The sequence below is a fragment of the Lissotriton vulgaris genome, chromosome 9 (assembly GCF_964263255.1).
Source record: "Lissotriton vulgaris chromosome 9, aLisVul1.2, whole genome shotgun sequence".
NCBI classification, from domain to species: Eukaryota; Metazoa; Chordata; class Amphibia; order Caudata; family Salamandridae; genus Lissotriton; species Lissotriton vulgaris.
In genome coordinates this window covers 193,604,921-193,631,594 of record NC_141697.1, presented here as the reverse complement: position 1 = coordinate 193,631,594, position 26,674 = coordinate 193,604,921, and the positions used below count along the sequence as shown (strand labels likewise).

The window sequence follows — 26,674 nt, the reverse complement described above, 5'->3', positions numbered from 1 at the left end:
TAGATGCAGGAGGCGTAACAGCTGAGAGAAACGAGATAAGAATACATGTACGTAACAGAAGGTGTGCATGAGGGTGTGTGCTATACAACGTCACTTGAAACGTATCACAGGTGGGTGGATCCATAGAAGAATCCTGCAGTGTCAGCAGAAATATGTGGCAGAGATGCGCGCGCAGCAGCATGACGTGTAATTGACGTGTAACTGGAGGGTGAAGGGGACTTGACATTTAGCCCTACATGAGGAGACAGAAGTCTGGGGTGTCAGAACAACCTAATCCCAAATCATATCTAATATCTTGTGTTTGAGGAACTGTATTATCTAGAAGGAAAGGTCTCTCGGGCAGAGGCTATTCTATACTGACTGCTAAAGCGTGCATATGCGACTACGTGTCTACATGAGAAGCGAGGGGCCATGGACCTACCATGGTAACGGGAGCTATGAATTACTTGCATGGAGACAGTGAGGACGGGCCCTTTGCTCTGCAGCTGGGAAGGATGTTTTCCTAAACTACTAGACAGGAATGTATTTTCGAGGAGCGGAGCAGATAACTTGAAGGCTGAATACAGTCTTGGCAGGCAAGGCAGGCCGAGCCAGGCACCGCTCGCCGCGCAGGGAGTAAGTCAAGGGTCAGGAAGCAGCAGACTGCGGCTTTCAGAGACAGAAGGCAGAAAGAGCTCGATGGCAGGAATCAGGGCCTAACTCGCCAGAGCTAGTAAAACATGAAAGTGCACCATATAAAGACGTTGGCAAGGCACACTTAGGAACGGAATATCTGACCCATTGATGGTGGATCTGAAAGAGGACATGTTAACGTTGGACGCAAATGTATTTACGTCTTCATAGCTGGAAGTGGAGGGAACATACATGTACTTGAAGCACGTACATGGAGCCGGTGGGGTCTACGATAGGGGACACAACTGACCATGAAAATTCATATTACCTCATATCGGTCATGCAAGCAGAGAAACGTGGATTCCAGTGATTTGTCAAAGTGATGAATAAGCCACTCCAGTTCAGTGACATGACAGAAGACAGGCGAGCAGAGATACGCAGAGATAGTATTTTAAAAAAAAAATAAACACAACACTCGTCTGTGTGCAGCATGTTCCAAGATCATTATTTAAAGAAACAGCTGAAAAAAAGTTGCTAGATAGTATGCTTGAAATAATCTTAGCCCCCCGCAAGGATTATTCTGGGCAGCATTTCAGTACTTTTTTTGCAACCACAGACATAGGCCAGCCATATGAAACATCTGCCTCAGCCTACCACATGAGTGACAGCTCAGCCCAGAGTGGTAGGCCATGCCCATCTGCAAGGCAACACAAGCAGCCTTGTTTGGACTCATCTGTGGGGTACAGCTGGAGTCCTACAGTACAGCCAGCTACGGGGCCCCATGCTTGAAGATACTCATTGCACTTAGGGTGTCTCACTGGGAGTAACAATAAAAACTGAATGATAGAATGTTTCAAATAATCTCAGTGACTCCACATTACATTTCAGTCCATCTTTTTATTTTCTCACTGTGGCCAATAGGCCTCGTCGCCGCTGCAAGAGCAGATAATTATCAGTGGGTGTGACAAATTCAAGAATTTAGATCCATCACTTCATGGCTTTTCTCAATGAAAGGAAATTATTGTGAGGATTAGAAACGAACATTGAATCCTGAACTACCACCAAATCATTGCTAGAAACAAATATTAGAAAACTGTAGCACTGCACTAGCACGAGTTCTTAGAGAAGACTTATTTTCTGGTAAACCAAAAATCTATTCTGATTCAGTCAGCTCTACGTAGACTTATGTGGACGAAATCAGTTATTTTTAAGGAGGCTCATTTATGTGTCCATTCTTTTTAACCACTTATCAGCAGAGCAGTTTATGAATTCATAAGCCTCACAGAAACACATCATACTGCAAACACTTTAACTTAGTTGCTTAGCACTTCAAGTGGACAAACATTACTACTGTGGATAATTTTACCAACTTTATTAGAGAAATATTTTGATGGTAGAATGCCGTTTTAATCCGCACTACACAAGATGTTGGTATTTGAAAACACAAACACAAATACGGATTCAAATATCGATTAAACAATATGCCAGAGTTGTACACAGGTCCTAAATTGCATTGAGTACACACAATGATGAATGGGCTAAAGTAATTCACTTTTCATCTTCCGACTTTGCCTAGTCTGTAATCTGTTTTGGGGTCTGCAATTACTGCTTGAACAGCTACAATAGCTTCATTAATTTTTGTTTGGAGATCTCGAAGCTCTTCAATGTGGAGTAATCGAAGAATTTGAGCAGCTTCATTAAGAACGGCATCTAGATTGACATTAAATAAAAACACAGCATCAGTATTCAACTAAGATTTATTTAGATAAGACATTTCCATATCATGCAGTGCATGCCTAGGATCACATAACCAGAAAGGGAAAGGTTATCTACCTGTAACAATAGGCTGCCATATGATACTAATATACATGGTGGGCATCATCCTGTTATCTAGTGGCTTAGCAAAAAACTTTCATGAACAACAATTATTGGTCATATGCACAGTCAAACCGATTTAGACTTGAAGCGCACAAGGCCCCATATTGTTAGTGTTTTTCTCTACTGTTTTATGTATTAGGTTATAATTGTTTCAGAATGATTATAAGCAAGCGATTATAGCCAGGAAGTCCGAGTTCTACGAAGAGAGGATTTCTTCAGCCACGAACCCTCAGAAAGAAGTCTTCCGAGTCCTTACGGAGCTCAGGAAGAATAAGGAACAGTCCCCGGACTTTAGTCAGGAGGATTGTCAGAAGTTCCAGGACTTCTTTACCAACAAAGTCATTGACTTGGTCACTGAAATTGCGGCAACCTCGCAAATTGACTGTCCACCGGTGGATGTCCCAGCCATACTGCCAATTACAATCCCGCTTTCTAATCTACCCTTGATCACTAAGGATAGTTTAGTCTCCCTCACGGGACGGGTTAAGTCCGGTTCTAGGTCGGACCCATGCCCACCTGAAGTGTTTAAACTTGCACTCCCGGGCATTGAGGAGGACGTGCTGAGTCTCCTGAATCTTTCTCTACAAACGGGCCAAGTGCCATCGGCCTTCAAGGAAGCTCGTCTGATTCCCTTGTTAAAAAAACCAGGGGCAGACGCAAAATGTCTGAAGAACTTCAGACCAATTTCCCAGCTACCATTCCTGGCGAAGGTTCTGGAGCAGCATGTCCTTATCACCCTCTCTGAACATCTGGAAAGTAACATGCTGCTAGAACCGAACCAAGCAGGGTTCCGCACGAACCACAGCACGGAGCTGGTGATGTTGTCAATCGTGGATGAACTTAGGAACAGAGCAGACAAGAAAATCCCGGGGGCCCTGGTGCTGTTGGACCTCTCCGCGGCATTTGATACCGTGTGTCATGAACAACTACTGTCGCGGATGAGGGATATCGGCATTCAGGGCATAGCATTGGCATGGTTCACATCCTTTCTTCAAGGGAGGACGCAGAAAGTGCAATTGGGTGACATGCTTTCTACCGCAACCTCGATCACTTGCGGGGTCCCACAAGGGTCGGCTCTGTCACCCCTATTGTTCAATATATACCTGCAGCCTTTGATTCGGATGCTTAATCAAATGGACTGTCAGGTATATAACTACGCAGACGACACCCAGATTATTATCCAGCTGGAGGATAGCCAGAATGCCTTTACCAGACTGCAAAACATTCTGAGAAGCACAGCTAACTGGATGTCCGGCAACTCCCTAAAAATCAATCCGGACAAAACCGAGGTGTTGCCGATTACCATCGCTGGCAACCCTTGGTGTGATCGTTTCTGGCCTGGGGAGTTGGGCACGCCGCCAGAACCGGCAGAGGTGGTCAAGAGTCTGGGCATCCAGGTGGACAGTAAGTTGTCCATGAAAAAGCAAGTTTCAGCTGTGGTGGGCTGTTGCGTCGGCCTCCTTCGCCAACTTAGGAAAGTTTCCCCGTTACTTTCTTTTTCCACCTTAAGGAGCGCGGTTTCTGCAATGATTTTGGCCAGGCTGGATTATGGCAATTCATTGTATATAGGACTCCCACAGGGTCTCTTAAATAGAATGCAGACGGTAATGAATGATGCTGCTAGGCTCATCTTCAAGAAACCAAGGAGTACCCAGGCATCCCCCCTCCTGCGGGAACTCCATTGGTTGCCAGTGAGGCAGAGATTAATGTTCAAGGGGCTCTGCATTGTACACAAGGCGCTTCATGGCAGAGCACCCACCTATCTGAAATCTCGTCTGTCCCTTTACAAACCAGGGAGGGCGCTTAGATCTGCTGACTCTATTTATCTGGTTCAGCCACGCTGTAGACTGACTACTGTGGGTGGACGCGCTTTTTCACATACTTTGCCAGCTATGTGGAATAAATTACCGCTGAAACTCCGCAATGAAAAGAAACTAATGCCTTTCCGCAAACAACTAAAAACTGTGCTTTTCCAGCAAGCGTGGGGTGGCCTTTAAATGTAATTCTGATGCATCTTTTATTGTCTAGCTGATCCTAACAAAGCGCTTAGAGACCCCTGGGTTATAGGGCGCTATATAAGTCACAATAAATAAATAAATAAATAAATAAAGTGTGCTGCAAGCATCTTAACTGCTGTGGAGGTCCAAAATTGTTATAGTTTATGTTGCAACCACTTATAAAAAAAGTAAAGAAAACGTAGATGGTGTCTTCCTCAGGGCATGATTAAGCAACTCCTTTGGACGCAACGCTACCACACATGGCTAAAAATGTCAACAAGCATCTGAAGGAAAAGGTGTTTAAGAATTCATGCAGGATGAGCAAACCTGCCTAAAAAAACAAGCTTTGCAAATCTACATCAGTGGCTTATGCAGATGTTTAAAATGGTAGCACAATGGTAGAATAACTGGGGGGACCATCCCTATAAATAAGCTGTGGCCGAAATGTTGCTTAGACTTTGGATTGTTTTTCCAGACCAGGGTAGGTTAGCAACATGTCTAAATAACTTTACAGTAGCTCGTCGTTGTTTAGAGCATATACAGTCATCGCCTTTTATAATGTTTTGAATAGTGCGTTACTAGCTACTGCGATTTTAGCTAAGGGGCTTATTAAGAGTCGGCGGTCCGTGAGGAACTGTGGTCTGACTGCCCTCTTAGGCCCAGGGCGGTCAAGCCACCCTGGGACCACTGCAACCACCAGAGATCTATAGAGGTGGTGCAATGGTCTTGAGGCTGCAATATGCTTGAGGGGGCCGCTGCAGCCCCATCAAGGATATTACAAGTTTTCTCACAGCCACACTTTGCATGGCGGTGCAACTGCAATGAAAAGTGTGAGGAAACAAAGGGGTCCTACAGGTCCCCCTGGTGCCTCACGACATGTGGATGCACACGGGGGGGGGGGGGGGGGGGCACAACATGTGCCCTCCTGTGTGCATGCACAACAGTAACTGCAGGGCATGTACTGCAGCAGTCCATGCCATGCTGGTACTGCCTTTGACGTTGCCATTGCAGTGCCTGTATCATAGGCACCGCATTGGGAACGCCCCCAGACCAGGGGAAATCTCCCGATCTGCAGGCGGTTCGGTTCCTACATAGGTTTGACAGTGTGGGACCAAGGCGGTCCGGCTTCCGCACCGCCAAACTCATAATATGGCCCTAAGCCTACATGTAGTATACCACAAGAGCAGTGCACCATCATACCTTCAAGTCTAGCATCCATTTCGCTTGCTACCTTTGACCTCATTATTATTACATTATTATTAAATTTAATTTGTAACGCGTGCAGATACCCAAAAAGGGTATCCTGGCGCCTAGCACACAAGTTGCTAGAAAGCGAGTGGTTAAAAGCACATTTACTGCTAAAAATTCAAGTTTTAAGACTTCTTCGAAAGCTCAGATAAGACGAGTCATTTTTCAAAGACACAGGAAGAGAATTCTAGATTTTGGGGCCGAGACCAGGGAAGGAGCAACTTCCCATTCTTGTTAATTTGAATCTGGGAATAACAAAGTCCCCATGAGCTGTAGAGCGCAGGGGACGAGAAGGAATGTAGGGATGGATGAGCTCTTGCAGATACGATGGTACAACCCCTTTTTGATTTTAAAGATGTAACACAAAGTTTTAAATGTAATTCTTTGATCGATTCGTAGCCAGTGGAGGTCACGAAGATAAGGCGAGATGGAAGCCTGTCTGGGAACTTGGCAGAGAAGCGTGCTGCAGAGTTCTGCACTACCTGTAACTTTCTCAGTACCGTTTGACAACCACCAAGGTAAAGAACGTTGCCGTAATCGAGGCGAGAGGTGATAAGTGCCTGGACTACCGTGCGTTGGGTAGTGACAGGGAGCATCCAGATGGTCTTATGAAGCCATCTCAAGATCGTAGATCATTATATTCTACTGTGTCATAAAATAAAAGTGACAAATACCTACTTCTATGTGTGTATGTATGTGTCTTGTAAAGCGCACTGCTGCCCTGGGGCGTCGTGGCGCTGTAGACCGCTGGGGAACCCGTCCTGGCTATCCCTGTGAGATGGTCCCTATTGGGTATCTCCAAGGTGAAACCAGGCATCCCCGGCTTCTCACATGCCTGCAGTTATTTGCATGTTTTTTATGGAGATATCTTATAGATGAATGTTCAAAGATTAACTTTGTGTTTAGATAGGTTTATCTTAATAACTGTGATTATAATGCAATGTTTGTAGTCCAGCCACAATTCTTTTGCAAACAGAAGGGAGATCAGAGCAATCAACAACTCAACTTTCGTCGGTCAGTTCTTCATTTGCAGACCTCACGGATCGCAAACAACTTCAGTGGACAATGGTAGGAAACAAAGGATAGTTCCACATCCTTGGTTCAAGATTGCCCTCCGAGAATAGACACTGCACAATGAAAAAGGTCAGAACATGGCCAAGCTCCAGCAATGTCAGATGGGGTACTGTACCTTAGATGTATTCAGGGGTTCGTCCAGACAGAATCCTGCTAGCCAGATGAATAGGAGAATAGCCCATGTATAATGTTTATTCAAGTTAGCCCAGTTATGGCCAAATACACGTTTCAACATATGTGTGCTATTTCCTGCTCTTTCTATTTCATCTAGGAAGAACAGCAGTGAATGAACTTCCTTTGCTTGCTTTTCCAGACTCCAAAACTACCAAGAATTCAGCAAGCATAGAGCCAATTACAGACCCATTTGTGTCGGGGGCAAAACACGGAGCCAGCTCTGGCAAACAAGTTTCAGACTGAGCAGGAGCGGCACTGGCCAGAAAGTACGGATGATCTGCTTCTTGGCCATTTATTTATCTGTTAATATGTGCTCTAGGGCTTCTGAACACTCTCCATAACTCCCTGTTTTTCAGATGCATGATATTTCCAAACCTTGAGGAATGGTTTGGGGATACACTCCTAATTCTACATTTTCATTCATTTTAAACTTTTTCCGTTCCCTGGATTCTTGGACAATCATTTAATAGCAGCTAGAAATGCAGAGGAACAGACGTTGATTTACCTTGAAGGGAAGACTACACAAGGTGTATAATGAAATACGAATAAAAGAGGACTGGCTTTGACTAGGCATGAATGACCATGATTGTTGTAACTGCTGTCTCTTGGTTCCAACCAAGTTTGGTAAGGGACTATGTATTTTTGGGACAAGACACTTGCCAAGATTTAAAACAAGCATTTGCAATGCAATAGGTCTTGAATTATTAAAGTTTGAGCTATTGGCATTGCTAAATATTGCAACACCAATAAATGCGAGACCTATTGCATTGCAAATGCTTGTTTTCTTTTTTGCTGATGCTTCACTACGCCCGTAAACCCTAAAGGCACGATCTATTGGCATCTCCCATCAAGGATTATTCTTCTGGAGTTTCCTTCTTTTCACTTAATTTCTCTCAGGATTAACTGACACACCAAAATCAGTCTCTTCTGACAAACATTTGGACTGAATTATCTTTTCAACTTGCCTGGTAACCTAATCCCCACTAAACCTCAACGCTCTGTACCTTCTGCATGAGGTTAAAACAAGCAAGCGAAACGAGTATTGGCAAAGCCAATAGTTCTGGGCTTAATGTACTAATATTTACAGGTTTAGCACACTTGAGTGAGAAACTCCGGGAGAGAGGAAGCAGGAACAGGCGGGGGATTTGGTAGTAAAGTAGTGCCTCACCAGTTTCAATACAAGCACTCAACAGGAGGTGAAATTATACACAAATAGTTATTAACATTACGAGACAAACACTCGTCTCCACTAGACCAAGACATGACTCACAATGTCTCAAACCCATGGCCGAAAGAGACTGGTCAGTAAATGCCTATGATTGAAATGGTGAACTCAAAAGTCTATGTTTATACTGTTAGCCATAGGAGTGTTTGAAACGTCCTTGAGAACAGGTAACATACCAATCCAGGACAAGTCCTGTAATGACAGCTCTCCCCCGCGTCCCTGTAAGAGTCGGTTCTCGGTAACAGACTGACATTAAATATTGCCCCCTCACCCCATGTTGTACTAGAGGCTATCCTCTTGTACCCGAGTGGCCGGACAACTCGAACAGTGCCTTCACGAATATCCATCTCGAAGGTCAGGGAAATGCCCCTCCAGCCATTCCTGGAATCTTTCCGAGGGCCTGAGGAGGACTCCAGGGTGTGGACTCTTGGTGTGTGTGCCCTCCTCCTGTATTGCTAGTAAAAGCATGGCAGCACCTTACCTAATGGTACGAAGTCTTTCCTTCACTGCCCCATCTAAGCGAGAACAACCCCAAAGCCAGCCTTTGGCGCCGTCCCCAGAATCATCAGTATGCGGACTAACAGGACAGCTGTGCTTCCACTGCAATAAGAACAGTAATCCACTGGTGGCAGCCCTCCTGGTGAGACATGCCTCGCGGGCCAGGCACTGACGGCATGGTGGAGAGCGGAGGGAGGGATCCAGGCAAGGTTCTCTACCTGCCCCCGCATACCCGGCCCCGTAAAGAGATGCGGGGGGCTCCACGGCATGGTGGGGTGCGGAGGGAGGGATCCAGGCAAGGTTTGCTACCCGCCCCCGCATACCAGGCCCCGTAAAAGAGATGCGGGGGGCTCCACGGCATGGTGGGGAGCGGAGGGAGGGATCCAGACAAGACTCGCTACCCGCCCCTGCATACCCGGGCCCGTAAAGAGATGCGGGGGGGGGGCTCCATGGCATGGTGGGGAGCGGAGCGGAGGGAGGGATCCAGGCAAAACTCGCTACAATACCCCCCCCCCCCCCCCCCGGCATACCCGGACCCGTAAAGAGATGGGGGGGGGGGGGGGGGGGGGGGGTGTTGGGGCTCCACGCGGGCAGCGCATCTTACACTGTCAGCTTACAGCACGGTATATGTCCACTGTACGGGGGCCTGCCTTTTACACTATCCTGCTTGCATTGCATACATGTCAGCTGCACTGGTACACTTCAACCTACACTGCATGCTTACATCATAATACACATGGACTGCAAATCTGCACTACAATAGAGATTTATATGAGCTCAGCTTGCTCACATCATGAGACTTGCACATCGAATTTGTGAAATATATATAGAGCACCGCATGCTCACTGTATAGGACATACACAGTACAAGTGGTCACTGCATCTTACATCGCATAGTCACAGTATGAGGCTTGCATATTTCTCTGGGGGCACTGCAGCTTATCACTAAACTCACTGCCAGAATATATTATGGTACATGAACACTACACTGGAGCACTTGGACTAGCGCTCTTTACACACACCATGAGACTTGCACAAGGCGCTTCATCGAAACAGTAAAAAAGCTACCTGCTCCCATCATGAGAACTGCACACAGCACTGCAGCCATCATTGTCTGTTTATAGTGTACGTGGGTAACGCATCTTTCTTTGCAGTGACCACACTGGCCTGGCACACTGCAGTGGGACTCTACATCTTATAAGTGAATAAAATGACTGCTCACTGCAGGAAACCTACACACTGGCACTGCGCCACAGTAATTAACACTCTCACTACTCATGTCATGAACGCTGCAAGCTGTGCTGGAGCGCTGCATCTACCGTGGTTTACTCACACCATGCCAGCATTTCTGTGCTAGCACATGCATAGTTCTCGGGCACTGCACTGGGGCTTCCACGCTACACTGGGACGCTGTAACTTATCAGTAAACACTTCTTGCTCACACCTTGGCACTGCCTGCTTGGAGTATGGGCTCTCTGCACTGCACGCACTGGATGGCATCTCTTGAACCCCAGGACTGCGTGCGAGTTACGAGCACCCTTCCTTGGACGGCGGTCTGCGTGTGCTCACACGAAGCTCACTTACCTTTCAGTACAAAGTAGACTTTTTCCAGTGCCATGCTTCCTGCACCAGGGCAGCGACCCGGGCCGCTAGTCCATGCAGGGCACTGGGAAAGCTGCAGTCAGCGGTGGCACATGGGGGTCCTGCCGGCGGATCCAAGGGGGTGATAGCAGGGGGGACGGGCACACATTGTGGCGTGCCCAGTCCTGGCAGCAGAGAGCACAGGCACTGGAAGCAGTCCCTGCATCCTCGTGCTCGGGCACTGCAGGTCCCAGTCCAGCGTGAAGCTCTCCTCGCGGGGACAGAAGCACCGTCTATCTTCGGCCACAGATGAGCCCACGGCGCTGGCACGCGCCGCTCTATCCACAGTCCTGTCAGCGAGAGCGGTGTGTGGGGACGGGAGCACACAGGGACACTATCCTCTCCCTGGCAGAGATCGCTCTATCCACAGCTCTGTCAACTAGAGCTCTCCTTCGGGACAGAAGCACACACGAGAGCGGTCAGTCTATCCTCCGTCGCCGGCAGGGGCCGCTCTATCGCCTGCTCCGGGTGCAGTGGCTCTCCATGGAGTCTTAAGTACACACGAAGAGGTCCGTCCTCTCCAGCTCTGGCTCTTCCACTGGGAAGGACTGCGCAATTTGCTCCTGGGTCTGCACACAGGGATGTAAACATTCAGGAAGCATGTTATCATCTCCAGCGCCACCGTCAGGGACGGCTCGGTCGTCGTTCAGGTCTGAGGGGCAAAACGCACCATGTCTGCTCTTGTGGAAACCAACACTGTGCATGTCTGCATTGTTGTGGCTACGGGCCATGCCAAGAGGAAGGGCAGTGTTGGCGTGCTCATGGTGGGGGAGGGTGGGAGGAGGAGGCTGTGGGGGGAGGAAGAGGCTGTGGGGGCTGGGGGAAGAAGGGATAGGATGGGATGGAAGAGAGCGTGGAAGAGGCAAAGAAGGGGAGGGAGATATTGCGCTGGAGCTCGTCTTTATGGGGCCATGTGTTTTGAAAACACATGGCCCCATGAAGATAAGAATCCTTTTGCAACAGGAGTAAGTCAAGTGAGTCCGTCCAAGTGGGACTGCTCAAAGAGAGAAAACTTTCGGTCACCAAGTGCTCTTTCCCAATGGCTAGCCACCGTTTAGCAGAAACGTTGATGCCGGCCAATGGGAAAGAGGGGAGGGGCTTAAAGCCTGCTAGTGTAAGCTCCTCAAACACATTCAATCTAGCAAGCGAGACTGCGCATGTGCGCAGCCACGCAGGCTCGACCTAAAAAGGACAACTAACTTTTCAAATAAAAAGTTTGGCCTTTTGGGTTAAAATGGGAGTCAAATACTGACTTAACAGATGCTGGAAAACAGTAGAGGAATAGAGAAAATAGAAGTGACCACTAGTATCCTGAAGGAAACCAGGCTCAATCTACAGACCTAGGAATTCAACAAAATGGAATGAATCAGATTGACCAAGAGTGAGTAGATTTGAAAGAAACCCTATTTGGGGACATATCATGGATGCAGAGTAAATTTATCAGACAGATATTCAGCACTGTAACAAAACATTTCCGTGAAATCTGTGGGAATAAACCTGAACGATTAAGACTTTCTACAGGGGCTATACAATAATCACATATTAGCTACGACCGTCGTGAAAGGACACACTTTTTCAATCTCTTAAAGGGCATTACCAAAATCAATACAATGTGCATCAAGTGATAGTATAAGGCATTAAGAAAAGTCAAAATGATTTCGAATGCAACTTTTTTTTAAACGTATGCAGGCATGAACAAAATCTCTTACCTCCTGTATCAAAGCCAAGAACATGCTTTTCTAATGCAATAGGCATGCCCTTAAAAAAAAGAAGAGTATTACAGTATGGAAACATTTTTAACCTAAAATATGATGTCACTTAAATAACCTTCAAAAGCATCTTTTCTCTTTTATTTACATTTGTGAAACTCCTTGCAGCATGAAAACGATATCTGTTAACAGAAATATGGTTTAAATAATATACCAGTCTCAATTATAAGCTTACATGAAGAATAAACTTACACTTGTTTAGCGTCATCAGTTGCTTAACAGAAATAACATAAAAGGTAGACTAACATTGCAGGCAACTTACTCCATTCAATGGAATGCCTCTCTCTCTATTGGTCGAATTTAAAAAGCAAATTGTCCATGAGTAGGTGTGAATAGATTCATACATACTTTGCAGGAAAAAAAAGTTTTAAAAAAAAACATTGTTGCATAAAATAGAGATCTGCCAAGTACATTTTTTTCCTGTTATTCGAGACAGTCTAAAACCTTCTGATGACACCTCTGACTGCAAAGGTTTTTCAAAGAACCCTTCTAATGGAGGGCTTAAACTGCATCTCAGACAAGACTGATCTATTTTAAAGGAAGGTCTAGTTGAGCATTTACATAAATATTTTTAAATGCAAAGGTTTGAAAAGCTATTACTAGTTATTTGCAGATTTGATAAATGCATACATATATCAACTGTAATACTCCTACAGATCCTTCAGTCATAAACAAGGAACTAGAGAAAAACAATTTAAAGGAATATGTTGCGGTTAGTGCTGGCTGCGTCACAGTGCTCCCCCCCTCCCTTCTAATTGCTGGGAGGGAGGGCTGGAGGCAACAATAAGGGAAGGTATGTGGGAAAGACCATGGACAAAAAGTTTTGTTTTTTTGGGGGGTTTTTTAAGTGTGAAAATGCAACCAGCGTTGGGCGAGTCATACTGTTCTTTTTGCAATGCGGGGTGAGGCGCAGTGGGAGGCAACACCAAAGGGTGGGGGGCAGAAGGCATAACCTATAGAGATGGAGGGTAGGAGGCAACGGGAATAAAGGGAGGAGGCGGATGCATAACAGGGGATTTGGGGGTGGTGGGAGCAACACATATCGGTTGAGCTGCAACACGGATAGAGGGAGGCAACATGAATTGGGGGAGTGGGAGGCAACATAGAAAGGGAGTAGAAGGACGGGAGGGAACAAGGATAGGGGCAGGAGGCAACAAGGATAGAGGCAGGAGGCAACACAGCAAGTGGGCGGGGCAGGAGGCAACACAGATAGTGGGAGGGGACAGGAGCAAAAACAGATAGAGGGAGGGTGCGAAAGACAACACTGATAAATGGCAAAACAGATGGAGGGGGCGGGATGCAACACGAATAGAGGGAGGGAGGGGAGGATACAGGGATAGGGGAAGGGGCTGGAGGCAACACGGATTAAGGGAGAGGGAGAGAGGCAACACACAGGTTAACAAATAAGAAGCAAGCAAATCAGAGTAACAATGAAGTTAACAAATGGTAAGAAATGGGCAGGCCCCAAGCTCTGTGTAAGCTAACAAAATGCAAGGTCTCAGGTGACACCAAAAAAAGGACTGACCATGCGATGTGCTCATACTGCACCCACACATTCGAGCTCACCCTCCAGTGGTAGAGAGATGAGGACTCTGCCCAGTTTAAACATGGGGAAGCAGTCACTTGGCACATTTGATGTTGGGTTCATTTATTATGTGGCGCTGCTATAGATTACTTAGTGTAAAATGCATAAGTGATTAAGCCAATTATTCAGACACCCTAACTTCAGCATTAGTAAACGGGTTAGCACAAGGATTAACAAGAAAACCTACCTCTTTGGATTGGTTTGCCTTTGCCACAGCTTCCTGACTCAGTCGTTCATGTACAAGGATTCGAATTGCCTGAAGAGAGATACAAAAGGTTAAGCAACTATTTGTAGTACTAAAACCAAAAAACACGGTCAACCTAAAGAAACCCAATAGGTGCCAAACTGTTGGTGCTCAAGCCATGAACTATTGGAACTAATACAGCTTAATATATTTATGCTGGTTTTTCTTTTTTATGCCAATGATCACATTAAAGCCTCGTTTCATGAGGCTGGTTTGTGGTAGGAACCAGGACCAATATCAAAAATATATAACATTATGCAAACGCACGTCAGGTAGACTCATCGTACAGGCTCTGATTATCTACCACCTGGACTACGGGAACTCCCTAAACCTAGGGACCCCACACTACGTTAAAAGGCTGCTCCAGACCGTCCAAATTGCACCCGCCCACCACCTTCTCAAAAAATTCCCTGGCACCTGTCCACAAGGAGCGCCTTGGCTGACCATCACTGGCTCCCAACTGAGCAGCAGATGCGGGTTAAAGCTCTTTGCATCACTCTTAGGTCCTCCCACAGCAATGGACCCCAAAAACTAAGCGCTTTCATTGAACTATACAATCCTGGAAGGTCCAGAAGATCCCCCTACTTCCCTCTTTTCAACAACGTAAAAAATCCACAAATCAAGATGGGATGGCCACTCCTTTAAGTACGTAGCACCTAAACTATGAAATTCCCTGCCACTCGAACTGCGTCAAATAGAATACAAATTTGCCTTCAGGAAGTCTTTGAAGACGAGGCTATTTGTCAAATAGTTCTCTCTCGTCAGCACTTTCTGTTGGTCAGGTTTAGCACTAGGAAGCCTTCAGGTAGCCACGCGCTCTACAAATCCATTAGATTAGATGCAACAAGTTTCAGAGGAGGTGGCGGTCTGAAAATGATACCAAAAAAAGATTTACACTTCTTTTGAGCTTTCTGAAAATGGGATTTTCAAAATTACATATTTTTTGTTAATAAAATAAAGAAAAAGCAGTCAATTTTAGATCCTTGCACTGTCTTGTTTATGCTATTTCGGTTTTTGAAACTAATATATATGTTGTCCCAATGTTTCCACTTACAACATAACCCAATTTGACAGCTTTTCTGAGACTCTGGTACAGTTTACTCAGCAGAGCCAGAGCCTACATATATTTCCACATGGTCTAAAAGCATTCTTCATAAACCATCCGGAAGAAAAAATCTGAAACAGAATGACTGCAGCACATCTCAGAAAAAACACAGAAGACTGAATTACAGATCGGCCACTGAGCTACTGCCCAATATTGCAGCATATCACTATAACCACTAGAACTGTAACAAAAGACATTGAAGTCTTATCACAGTTCTATCCAACGATGCTACCAACGAAAATGGTAAGATGTATAGGTGTTATTGGGTCACGGGATAAGGAAACTGCCATAACAGCAGCAAATGTAAACTCGACTTCAACAAGATTTATAAACCCAATTCCACGAATGACAAATTAGTAGCATCCAAGCAGATTTAACCTTCACCCATGGAACTCTAAGGAAATTACATTTCTGATAAAGGGACATTTAGGGAACCATGAATGGGTTATATAGATTTTTTCTACAATTATTTCAAACTCAAAATGTTGAAGGACAGGCAATATGATGCCTAAAACACTATCTCCTGTTGACGTACGAAAATTGCCTGAAACTCACTGTTGACAGCTTACATTCAAGCACCCTGTATTCCCTTACCCAGGTTATGTCACACACTAGTGTGTGGGTTCTCTCAGGAGAAAAAAGGGATATGAACATGCGCCCACATTCTCTCCTCACTCCTGACATACGGCATACTAACACTTTACCTCAGTTCCTGCATTCTTCTGCAGACCAGTGAGGACGCATTGAATTTGTGTCAAATAACCCACCGTCATAGCATTAATGTGCACACGTTAATACCAGCTGAACACCCATCAAATGAATGAGTGATGAGAAATGCCACTCAGGAACCTACACATGTACGCAGCCCACTGTGCAATCAAGGGGACGTCCAAGAGAATACTCTGCCAGGGAGGAAAATACCAAACAGTTCACAGCAATTTGAGACAATACATTTTGGGGTATTGTAGGCTCCATGCATCTCAGATAATCGAGTTGCTAACTAGTACTTGAAGGCCCATTTTCAGACGAGGACATAAATATATGAATCCCTTCTCTTTCGGTGGAGGGCGTTGGTAGTGTTTTTAGCCTGATTAGCCCCTTGGATGTGGCACTGTTATTTCAGTCCCCCTCCTTCTGCCAGGCAACCCTTCAGGGCTGGACTCACCATAGCAGCAGCTGTGCCCATCTGAAACTAAGGAGGCAACTGAATGGGCACGGTATCGAAGAGCTTCCTACCCTCTTGTAGGGTGTCGAAGCATACTATCAGATGAGTTTAGTAAGAGTGCTATGGGGAATTGTACTTAGTTTTCAAAAACACTGCATGCCGTAGATGGCAGTCAAGTAGACTCCCAACAGCCAGAGCATACGCCTTCATTATTATGTAGCATAATCCTGACGGGAAAGGGGCTGAGCAGACTGCCTCCATAACCAGGACACCGGGAATGCACATGGTGTGGTCGGTGCACACATGAAAGAAGCAACAGGTAATGAGGCGCCTTGAAGAGGGGCGCCTGGCACCCCCTGGGACACCCTATGGAGCTTGTAATTCGTAGACAGGAAAAGATGCAGCTGCAAGAGACTTACCCAAGTTTGACCAGAGAGGCAGAAGCTTACCTGGGAACCTGGGGCGGAGGGCGGAAGCTCAGTCGGCAGGTGAGCTGGCAAGAAATACTGAAGAGCGACCAAAGAGATGTCGACTGCGGTCCCAGTGAGTGGGGGGTGGCAGACTGCGTTGCTAACATGCTGCTGAGGCCTCCGAGGTGGCTTGGGAGGGTTCTTTGGCAGGCGGTAGTCTGCCGCAGTCCTGCCTATTGTGGGGTCTGAGGACCTGGTCGCTGTTGACCACGGTGCACTGTGAAAAGTGAAGAGCGCTGTCAGAGGGCTAGCGAGACTGGATCACTAACTACTGAAAATGTCAAACTTCCCCATTGGAAAGTTGCACCCCCGCTAAGGGGGGACTCCAGTAGAGAGAATGTAAAAGATTTGGGCAGGCCAGCAAGGGATCGCGGAGCAAGCATATGAAAGACCTTGAAAAGACACTGAAAGGCACATAAAAGACCACCAGGTGCAGGCAACCCTTTTTTTGGACATGACCCGACGGTGGTATGAGTGCAACCTAGTACATGGGGTTCTACAAACCCAGACCGGGAATCTCGAGAAGAGACAGCATGGGTGGCCCTAGAGGGCAGAGGTGCATGGATTTTGGCTTTTCACTTGTGGAGTGGTGTGGCTCACTGGTTAGAGGTGGCAGACCCGGAAGCAGAGGACGGCCCGGGACCAGGGTTCAATTCCCAACGCGGCAGGGTTGTGGACCAGGGTCAGCTGACTCGATAATTCTCGCCTCGGTGCCTACTCTAACCAGGGATCACACTCGGCAACTCTGGGCATTAGCTTGCCTCATCTCCACAACGGCCCCCCACATACGCCGGGGATGCCTGGTTTCACCTTGGAGATACCCAGTAGGGAACGTCTCACAGGGAAAGCCAGGACGGGTTCCCCAGTGGTCTACAGCGTGGAGATACCCCATGTAGGGTGATTCAGGCGCTTTACAAGATATCATTGCATTACATTACCTTGACAGGTGTATTTCTGCGTCGAGGCTCTCCAGTAAAGGTGGAGCGAGACAGAGCATCCAAAACACAGTTACACAGTAAGAGGCCAAGTCAGGCAAGAGTCTGTAACAGATCAAAGGCTGAAACACAGGCTCGGGCCTATTCAGGCCAACTGTGAGAGAAACCAGAACAGCCCTAGAGCAGAAAAGTGATATAGTAACCTCTGGCCTAATGCCCTTGAGGGGAGACTCATACAATGTCAGAACAAGTGGTTCCAGAGTTCTACAAAAAGTGAAAACCCTTGGGAGCACTATTTAAAGCCTAAAGCCTCTGACATGCCTGTCTGCAGTGAAGGTGGCAGATGCAGGGGATCGTGGAGAGGAGGGGCACTCATGGCACAATAATATCCATGTAGTAGGAATCCCAGAGCCGGAGGGAGGGGAGCGGAAAGACCTAGACCTCTTTGTTGAAGACTTGATCCTGAAGCGGAAGGGCTATTGGCATGGTTCTCAGTTGGCAAAGCGCATAGGGCTCGGGTACCACCACCCAGACCTGTGTTGCTCCCAAGAGCTATCACTGCCTCTAGCTTCAACTTCAGAGACCGGGACGCAAGCTTCTGAAGAACAGGAAAAGTGGGAAGCTGGTAATAACAGGGGCCAAGATCATGATGTTCACAGACTTTATTTAAGATGTCCAAAAGCAGTGCCGCACGTAGTTTAGCGTGAACTTTGGAAAAGGGAAATTAGATGCAGAATGCTCCTCCTGCCATGCCCGAGAGTGATAACAGGGAGGAACATGCTGCATTTTCTTTCTCCACTGGAGGTGTAGTTTAAAGGCTCAAAGGCGGAACAGTGGTGCAAGGGAGGGAGGACCATGCAGAGATGGCCGATGGTGTAGATGAGGGAAAGTATGGAGAGAGGCTGATTCTGCTGTGGCTTCCCTGGAGCCGTGCATAACTAAGTATGGTGATCACAGACAACTTATGCAAGTCACACACAGTCGAAACGCTTCATCTGGACATAGGATCTGACCCCTGTGTGGTAATGTATGACACATCTGCTCACCTGGAAAGGGACTGAAAGATGAAGCCATAGAACCAATGGAGTAGGGGAATCTGAGCATTATCTACCTTTGTGACTGACGTTTTAGCTGTGCTATTTTTATTGCCCATTACCCACTGACTGTAGTATTTTAGGAGTAGACTGGGGCAACCTGCAAAATAGTATTTCAATGGGAGGACAAACTGGGGTGCATATGTGTGCTCCCTCCAGGTTGACAGGAGTGGCATTCTTTAGGGCAGGCAAAAGCGGTCGGGATGAAAAGTACAAATGCAGGAATGCCTTCTGAATAGTGTCGTGCTCTACCATCTATATCATTAGTCTTGGGTTACATGATCGTTTAGGTGACCGGTACAAACCACCATTGGTATGCTCCCACAGAAATGACTGACAGTGCTCCGGTAACGCTGGGGCCTATGGTACCTTTTTTAGGTTTGATCACCTTTTACCGCAGTGAGATATGTGCCTAGGTTTCAACCGAGAATTTATGACACAGGGTAATTCTAAATTTCACTTGGTAGCATTTATGATTTTTAGTTCAAACAAACATGGGCATGGAGGCTGAATTCTTGGGACCTACAAAATAAAGAGTTTGCAACCTCTCTCACAAGCACAGTGAGCCATTATTTTGAGGTAAACACAGATATTAACATCGGAAGTCAAGATGTGAGAGACGCTCAAGACAGTTTTGAGGGGGCAGGCAATCTCCATAATGCTGAGGGAAGAAAGTGGAAAATACAAGAAATCTGTAGAACTAGACCGATAACTGATGGATTCTGAAAAGCAGGAAGGGAGACAGATGATGGTTAACAGGGAGAAACATAGATAAAAACAGGAAAAATATATAAAAAGGTACACTATTTAGCTTTGCCACACAGGCTTAAGTGGGAAATATGGCAGGTAAGTTGCTGCACTGAATCAGTAAAAGAGAGGAAGGGTGTAGATGGATCACTGCCAAGCGATATAAACGGGTTTGTATCACGTCCGATTGAAGGGATTGAATAAACATATGCAGTGCAGCTTGAGTTGTTGTATTCCACTCATTTCAATGTAGGTGAGGAGATCTGGGATGGTTTTAACAGGACAAAATTGACTCCAATGGTGCTCCAGATTAAAGGGTTTGTTTGGAGAAGGACATTTCCCTCTCACACGGCAATACCCACACTTAAAAAGTGCCAAGACCATGGGCCCAAATGGCTTTGCAGTGGAGTTCTATAAGGAGATCTGAGGAAGTATTTCTGGGCTTCTTATCTGTATGTTCCAAGAAGCTAAACAGTAAGGCATTTTCGCACAGACCTTATTATGGCTGTTATTGTGATAAGGAAGGGAAGCACCAGCGATTGTACCTTGCATAGACGAATCGTATTTATTGAACTCTGCAGTGAAGATCCTTGCTAAAATACCTCAAATATTAGCAAATAGGCTGCACTGGGTGACATCCTACCTCAGAGCTATGGAGCAATCCTGTTTTATGGGCTATGGATCGCCCAACTTAAATTTGAAACATGTATAAATGGGAGGAGACAAGGCAGGGCTGGCCATAGAGGCTTCCCTAGATGCCAAAAATGTATTTGATTACATTGAGTAACAGTTCCTATTCAAAATTTTCAAGAAAATAGGATTTGTGGATGTGTAAAACCTCAGTTTAGATCCCATTAGCATGGATCAAGCTAAACGAGGTGGTTGTAAGATCTTTCCAACAGGCAAAGGGTTCCAGGCAGGAGTGCGCACCAACCCCTATACTCTTTGCCATGGCTACTAAACCTTTGACAAGCCGGATATGGGGAGATTAAATACTAGGAAGCCTTAGATGGCATGGGGAAGCCTGTATCTATCTACATGCTGATGAATTGCTTTTGTATTTGGCGGATCCGGTGACCCACCTAGGCAGGGCCATGGAAATTATTATAGTGTTTGGGGATTACTCAAAGTGAACTGGTCGAACTCCATAATTAACTCCCTTACTGACTGAATACACAAGGATGGGTACCTTGTTCCACTTCGTATATCCCCTAAGGGGGATATAAGTCACTTGGAATGAGACTATATGTAATAAAAAAATAAAAAAAATTGACAGCTGCCCTCCTAAAGCTTCGGTAAGATGGGTCAAACTGGAGAAGACTAACTTTGTTGCTGAAAGGGTGAACAGCAGCAAAATGGTTAAATTTCTTAGGTTCCTGTACAAATGTGGCATTCTGGATGTCTGACGTTTTCAGTTAAGTACATACAAAACTTTGTGCCATGTTGTGGTAGGGGGAAGTCCCCAGTATATCCCTTGGGAAGCTGAACAGGGCACTGTATGATGGGGGCATTGTGTGGCCTGACTGGAGGAGGTTTTATTAGGCCTTTCAGATCATAGTGGTGAATGACTGGAGTTTTGCGAAGATAGGGGAGCCATCCGTTCACATTGCTAGATTTGTTGTGGGGGTCAGATTGTTGTGCAGCAAGCTCTATTGGAAAAAAGAAGACAGAGAATCTTCCGAAGACAATGAATGCGGTGTTGAAAGCTAGGAGGGTAGACCACCAGTCATTGGAGTAGAAAGGGAACCTAGCATATGAAACTCCCATATGGGATAGCAAAATACTGAATGGCATGAGGCGATTGAAAGGGTTCATGAAATGGGACATAATACGAATATCAAAATTGGGTGATGTCTGGGAAGGAAATGTATGAAAAAGCTTGAAAACAATTATTTTAGATTCTGCCAGTTCATATTCTATGTTACCCATGCTCACATGGACATTTGGGACACTCTTGTATCTCCAGACAACATTCCATTTTGAGCATATAAGGGACCTATTGGAGATACAGGATAGCTCTCCCCTTAAATATAAGTTACTTTATTTAGAACTTCAGAACAAACGCATAGAACCAGATTACATAATGCTCCAGATGATCTATAAAAGTTGAAGGACAAGTGGGAAGTAGATTGTTGACAGAAGATATACACTGGAAAGAAGTATGCAGGTTTCCACATTCAGGGGTATTTGGCTGGATTCGAATTGGGTCAACCAATTCCTTTAGCCTCTAGTATGCATTATGCCTACCAGACACAGCCAACCGTTGCATTATGATTACTATACAAGAAAACAGATGGAGAAATCCCCCTATGTCTCAGGGGTGTGGGCAGGACGGTATGTTTCTTTATATGATGTGGAGGTGCCTTAGCTAAGGGTTTATATGGGGGGGGGGTGAGGGGGCAGTTTGCAGTGATACAGGATGAACCCCTAGAAGAAGACCCTAGGATCGTGCTGTTAGGCATGTGTGAGAGACTTGCCTCTCAATGTACGATAAACCTTTCTATAATGAGGGTTTTGGCGGCAGCCAAAAGAGATGTGGCGAGAATAGGAGGTTGTAATTCCATTTCCAACCCCATTCCCTCCAGAGATGTTTAATGACTGGTACAACAACACAGATTGGTGCATAATAGCAGAAAAGGTAACATGTGAAAAGTGGATTTTCCAGGAGGACTAAAATGTTGGGGAGATGCTTATACCACAAATGGGAATGAGAGAGGGAAGGGGGTCCCCCAATGCCATGCCAAGGCAGGTATTTGCAATGTTATGCACAAAATGGTTATTTAAACTAAAATAATGTGCCATTGCACAATACTGGGAGGGATGAGTGAAAGGCGACCACGTGTTCAGAAGAGGGAAAGTTTGTTAGAAGAGGTGGGCCATCGGTAGTTTTCTGAAAGGCAGGTCGTCACTGAGCACCACAAATCAAACAAAGTAACACAAAATGCCAACCTTCAACATTATCAAGTAGTCATCATGGCGCTGAATCTGCAGGAGATTAGCCAAGGCCATCACACCAGCCTTGAAGTCAGGATTAGCAACTGTAAGAGATGATGAAATACATATTTAGTCGTAAATTACACAGAAATTATACAGCGACATTCATTTATCAGATGGTGTAATTCGACATCTGTGAAATTGTAGCCACGTCACGGTTTCACTGCATAGCATGCCAAGAAAACGCATTACAGCCGATCAAAAAGTAAAGTACAACAAAATAAATCGGATTATAACCAAAATACCTATATAAATAGGCTATTTCAGCAGCTAAAACCACCTACTACTCCTCAAAAATTCTCAACTCTGTGCAAAAATCCAAAGAAATTTTTGCCATTGTGGAGGAGCTCTCACATCCGGATAGGGTGACTATTAAACCCCTTCCATCCCAGGCCCTCTGCGACTCCCTCAACTGTTTTTTATAGAAAAAATCAATAAAATCAAAAACAGCATATCTTCCGGACCGCCGGCGACGGCCCTCTCTGAGGTCACTTCCTCCTTTAACCCCCACTCCCTCACTCAGCTCCCCCCCCATACTAGAGGAAGACTTTCTCTCCCTACTTAATAAAGTCTCATCTGGTTCCCCCACAGATTGTTGCCCTCCTACGATTCTCCGGGCCGCCTTTTCGGCTTGCCCCTCCCCTCCGCTGACCCTCCTGAACAACTCTTTACTGCTCGGTCAGGTTCCCAGCCACTTTAAGAACGCTGAGGTGGTTCCTATATTAAAAAAAAACAACGCTGATCCCGAGGTTCTGGGCAATTTCCGCCCCATCTCCCTGCTCCCCTACTTGAGTAAGGTACTTGAGTCTCACGTAACCAGCGTCCTCAGCTCCTTCATCGAAGATTCCAACTTCCTTGATTCCCAGCAAGCCGGGTTTAGACCCGCCCACTCGACTGAGGCGGTCATCCTCTCTGTCATGGAGGAACTCCGTAGAGGCGCTGACTCCAACATCAGCCAAGCCTTGGTCCTTCTGGATCTGTCGGCTGCCTTTGACACGGTCGACCACACCATCTTGGTCGACCGTGTCAAGGAAGCGGGCATCGGTGGGACGGCCCTTAACTGGGTTTGTTCCTTTCTGACGAACCGCCACCAATCCGTCCGACTCTCCCAGTTTTCGGCTGACAGGAGGATGCTTACCTGCGGTGTTCCACAGGGTTCGTCCTTGTCACCACTTCTTTTTAATCTGTACCTCACCCCCCTGATCCGCTTCCTCCGGGGAAGGAATGTCTCCGCATTTAACTATGCAGATGACATTCAGCTCGTTTTCAACCTTGACTCCTCTGACGAAGCGGCCCAAAATCTCCAATCCACCCTCTGCCATATCAGCAATTGGATGGGCGCACACCATCTTAAACTTAATCCCGACAAGACGGAGCTTGTTCTTGTCGGAGGCCCATCCAACCCTTGGAACTCCTCCTTCTGGCCCCTCTCACTTGGCCCCCCTCCCCACCCTGCTGACAAAGTGAAAAGCCTGGGGGTTTACATCTCCCACGATCTCTCTATGAAACATCAGGTCAATGCCACCGTGTCCTCTTGCTTTTTCCAGCTTAGGAAGATCCGAAAAATAGCCCACTTCCTGACCACCGAAGCCCTCACTCTGGCATTGCTGGCCCTAGTCATCTCTCGGATCGACTACGCTAACGCTTTGTATGTAGGCATCCCTCATTATCAGATCAAACGACAGCAGTTGATACAGAACCAGGCAGCTCGCCTAATCTATCATCAACCCAAATATCATCACGTCCACCCTCTGCTCAAAGCCCTTCACTGGCTCCCTGTATCAGAGCGCTGCAAGTTCAAACTTGGCTGTCTTACTCATAAATCTTTGGCCCTTCCTTCATCTCTTCCCTCCTACATCGCTATGTCCCCTCCAGGCACCTCCGATCCTCTGACCAAGCACTCCTCCAAGTACCCAGACACAGGCGCAAAAAACATGGAGGTCTCAGATTTTCTTTTCTGGCCCCCTCATTTTGGAACTCTCTCCCATTAGAACTTATACTCTCCTGCTCCCACCCTCAATTTAGGTCTCTCCTTAAAACCCACCTCTTCCGTAGTGTCTATTCATAGGCTTTTCTCCCCCCTCCCCCCCCCCTCTGCCTCCCACCGAATATAGTGAACAGCGCCAAGAAACCGTCCGGTGTATGCCGCGCTTTATAAGTAATTTTTACATTACATTACACCTACTTCATCCAAATACAAATTTGAATAGGATATTGAACACCTTAAATAACTCAACATGAATGTGTATGCCTAGACAAGAATGCAAGAGAGAACTGTTCTCTTGTGAGGCAAAGCATGGGGAAGGCAATGAACGAGGTAGAGTTAGGCAGTGTAGGAAAGGGAGGGCATGAGGGATGGAGGGAACAAAAATGTAAAAGTATAGAAAGAGAAAAGGATGAGGGGGGAGGTGGAGGGGTAGTTTTATGCTTGCTTCATTGTAATGTTCATCTAAGACGCAAGAAAGTGCATTCTTGGAAACACTCATTTTCCCATGTACAGTCAGCTGAATCTCTACAGTGTATACATGGAGCTGGGATTACTGATTATCAAACAAGCAAGCTGGTCTACAGCTGAAGGACTTCAAAGTATCATATAACTGATGCCGAAAAAAGCAGTCAGTGTTCGTCATAATCTTTAAATGACTAAAGAAGAGGAAAAATGTCATAATTAGTTCAAGCACAATAAAAATGTAGCATAAAATTTAAAGAAAAGAGACAAATTAAACACGATGTTGGGAAAAACAGCAATATTATGGACCCTCAAGCAAAATGAGCCACTAACGAGTAAAATCTATACAAACTGAAAATTGGTAAATGAAAGCCACAAAAATGTAGGTGCAGGTAAAAAAAGCCTGTCCTATTGCCTAGAGATACTCCTTGGAGGCCATGATCAAGGGGGAGCCACAGTGGCTTCAACAAAGTTGGGAAAACGCGCAGCATTTCACTTTTCTGATACTATTCAGGTTTCTGCAACATCAAGTCGCATTGACTGGGGGAGTACTGCTTAGTAAAGATGAAAAAGCTTTCCGTTAAAAAAAAGTCTGAAAGAAAAGCTCCTCTATAGCAAGATGTGCTGCTGAGTAGATTTATAGAAAATGACTTGCTGAGACTGCATAACAATTTGTTTATATGTCCTAGTTCTATGACGTCCATGCACCTGATCATTTGCTAAATTATAGGATTCGCATTTTAACAGATCAAACAAACAACAGCAACTGTTGGATTGCCTGTTTCTAGGATGAATCTTGGATTTAACCACTAGATGGCATTATTATGCAACTCAAGTGACTCAGCAATGGTGATACTGAGGTGGTGTTTACCTTTCATGTTACTCGTAATCGTATCGAGTTACTCCAATTCCTACACTCCCCATAACTTTGCTGACACACTGACACATTATTATCGTAAAAGAATACCTCTATGCATTTTTACATCTGTTCCTACTGATATTTTTTATTTCCTAGTTTTGAAGCGTGGCCATTTGGCCAAATAATGCTACGAGCACATGCGCAAAAGAGGGGAAAGACAGCTGATAGGTTACAATCATTGATCAAGCATTGGCATAGCTTTGGGGCCTTATAAGTGATTAGAGAGCTATTGGCTTTGTTAACGTTTTTAACATGTGTTGCAAAGTATTGTGAATGTTGTGCAGCATGTTAAAAGTTATGTTATAATGAAAAAAGTTATAACCGTTTGACACTTTATACACAACATGGAAAACATTATATACATCTGAAGTATCCTTATAAAAACTAGATTTAACACGAAAAATGTGTTCTAGTTTTGTTGTTTACGCAAGGAAGGGGGCAGTGGGGGGATGGGGGAGTGGAGGTGTGGTGGGGAGGGGAAGACTGGCGTGGAGGTGTAGGTAGGGAGGGGATGGGACATGGGAGAGTGGAGGTGTAGGGAGGGAGTTGGTGGGTGGAGGTGTAGGGAGTGGAGGTGTAGAGAAGGTGGGAGAGTGGAGTTGGAGGGAGTGGAGGGAGGTGGGGGAGGGAGTGGAGGGAGGTGGGAGTGGAAGCGGAGGGAGGGGGAGAAGAGGTTCAGGGAGGGAGGAGGGAGTGGAGGTTGAGGTGGGAGTAAAGGTGTAGGGAGGGAGGTGGGAGTAGAGGTGGAGAGGGGAATTGGAGGTGGAGGGAGTAGAGGGAGGTGGGAGTGGAAGTGGAGACAGGGGGAGAGGAGGTGTGAGGAGGGAGTGGAGGTGGGAGTAAAGGTGCAGG

The 26,674-nt window shown here is 46.0% G+C and overlaps 1 protein-coding gene across 1 annotated transcript in view; it reads right to left on the bottom strand.

Moving 5' to 3' along the window:
* Positions 1-1,969: 1,969 nt before the first annotated feature.
* Positions 1,970-26,674, bottom strand: part of RTRAF (RNA transcription, translation and transport factor) — a 115,041-nt gene continuing 90,336 nt past the window's right edge. The window contains exons 5-8 of the mRNA XM_086937329.1: positions 22,410-22,498; positions 13,888-13,956; positions 12,056-12,104; positions 1,970-2,322 (exon numbers count right to left, since the gene is read on the bottom strand). Coding sequence (XP_086793455.1) covers positions 2,168-2,322; positions 12,056-12,104; positions 13,888-13,956; positions 22,410-22,498 — 362 coding nt within the window. The 3' untranslated portion in view covers positions 1,970-2,167. The remainder of the gene's footprint in view (positions 2,323-12,055; positions 12,105-13,887; positions 13,957-22,409; positions 22,499-26,674) is intronic.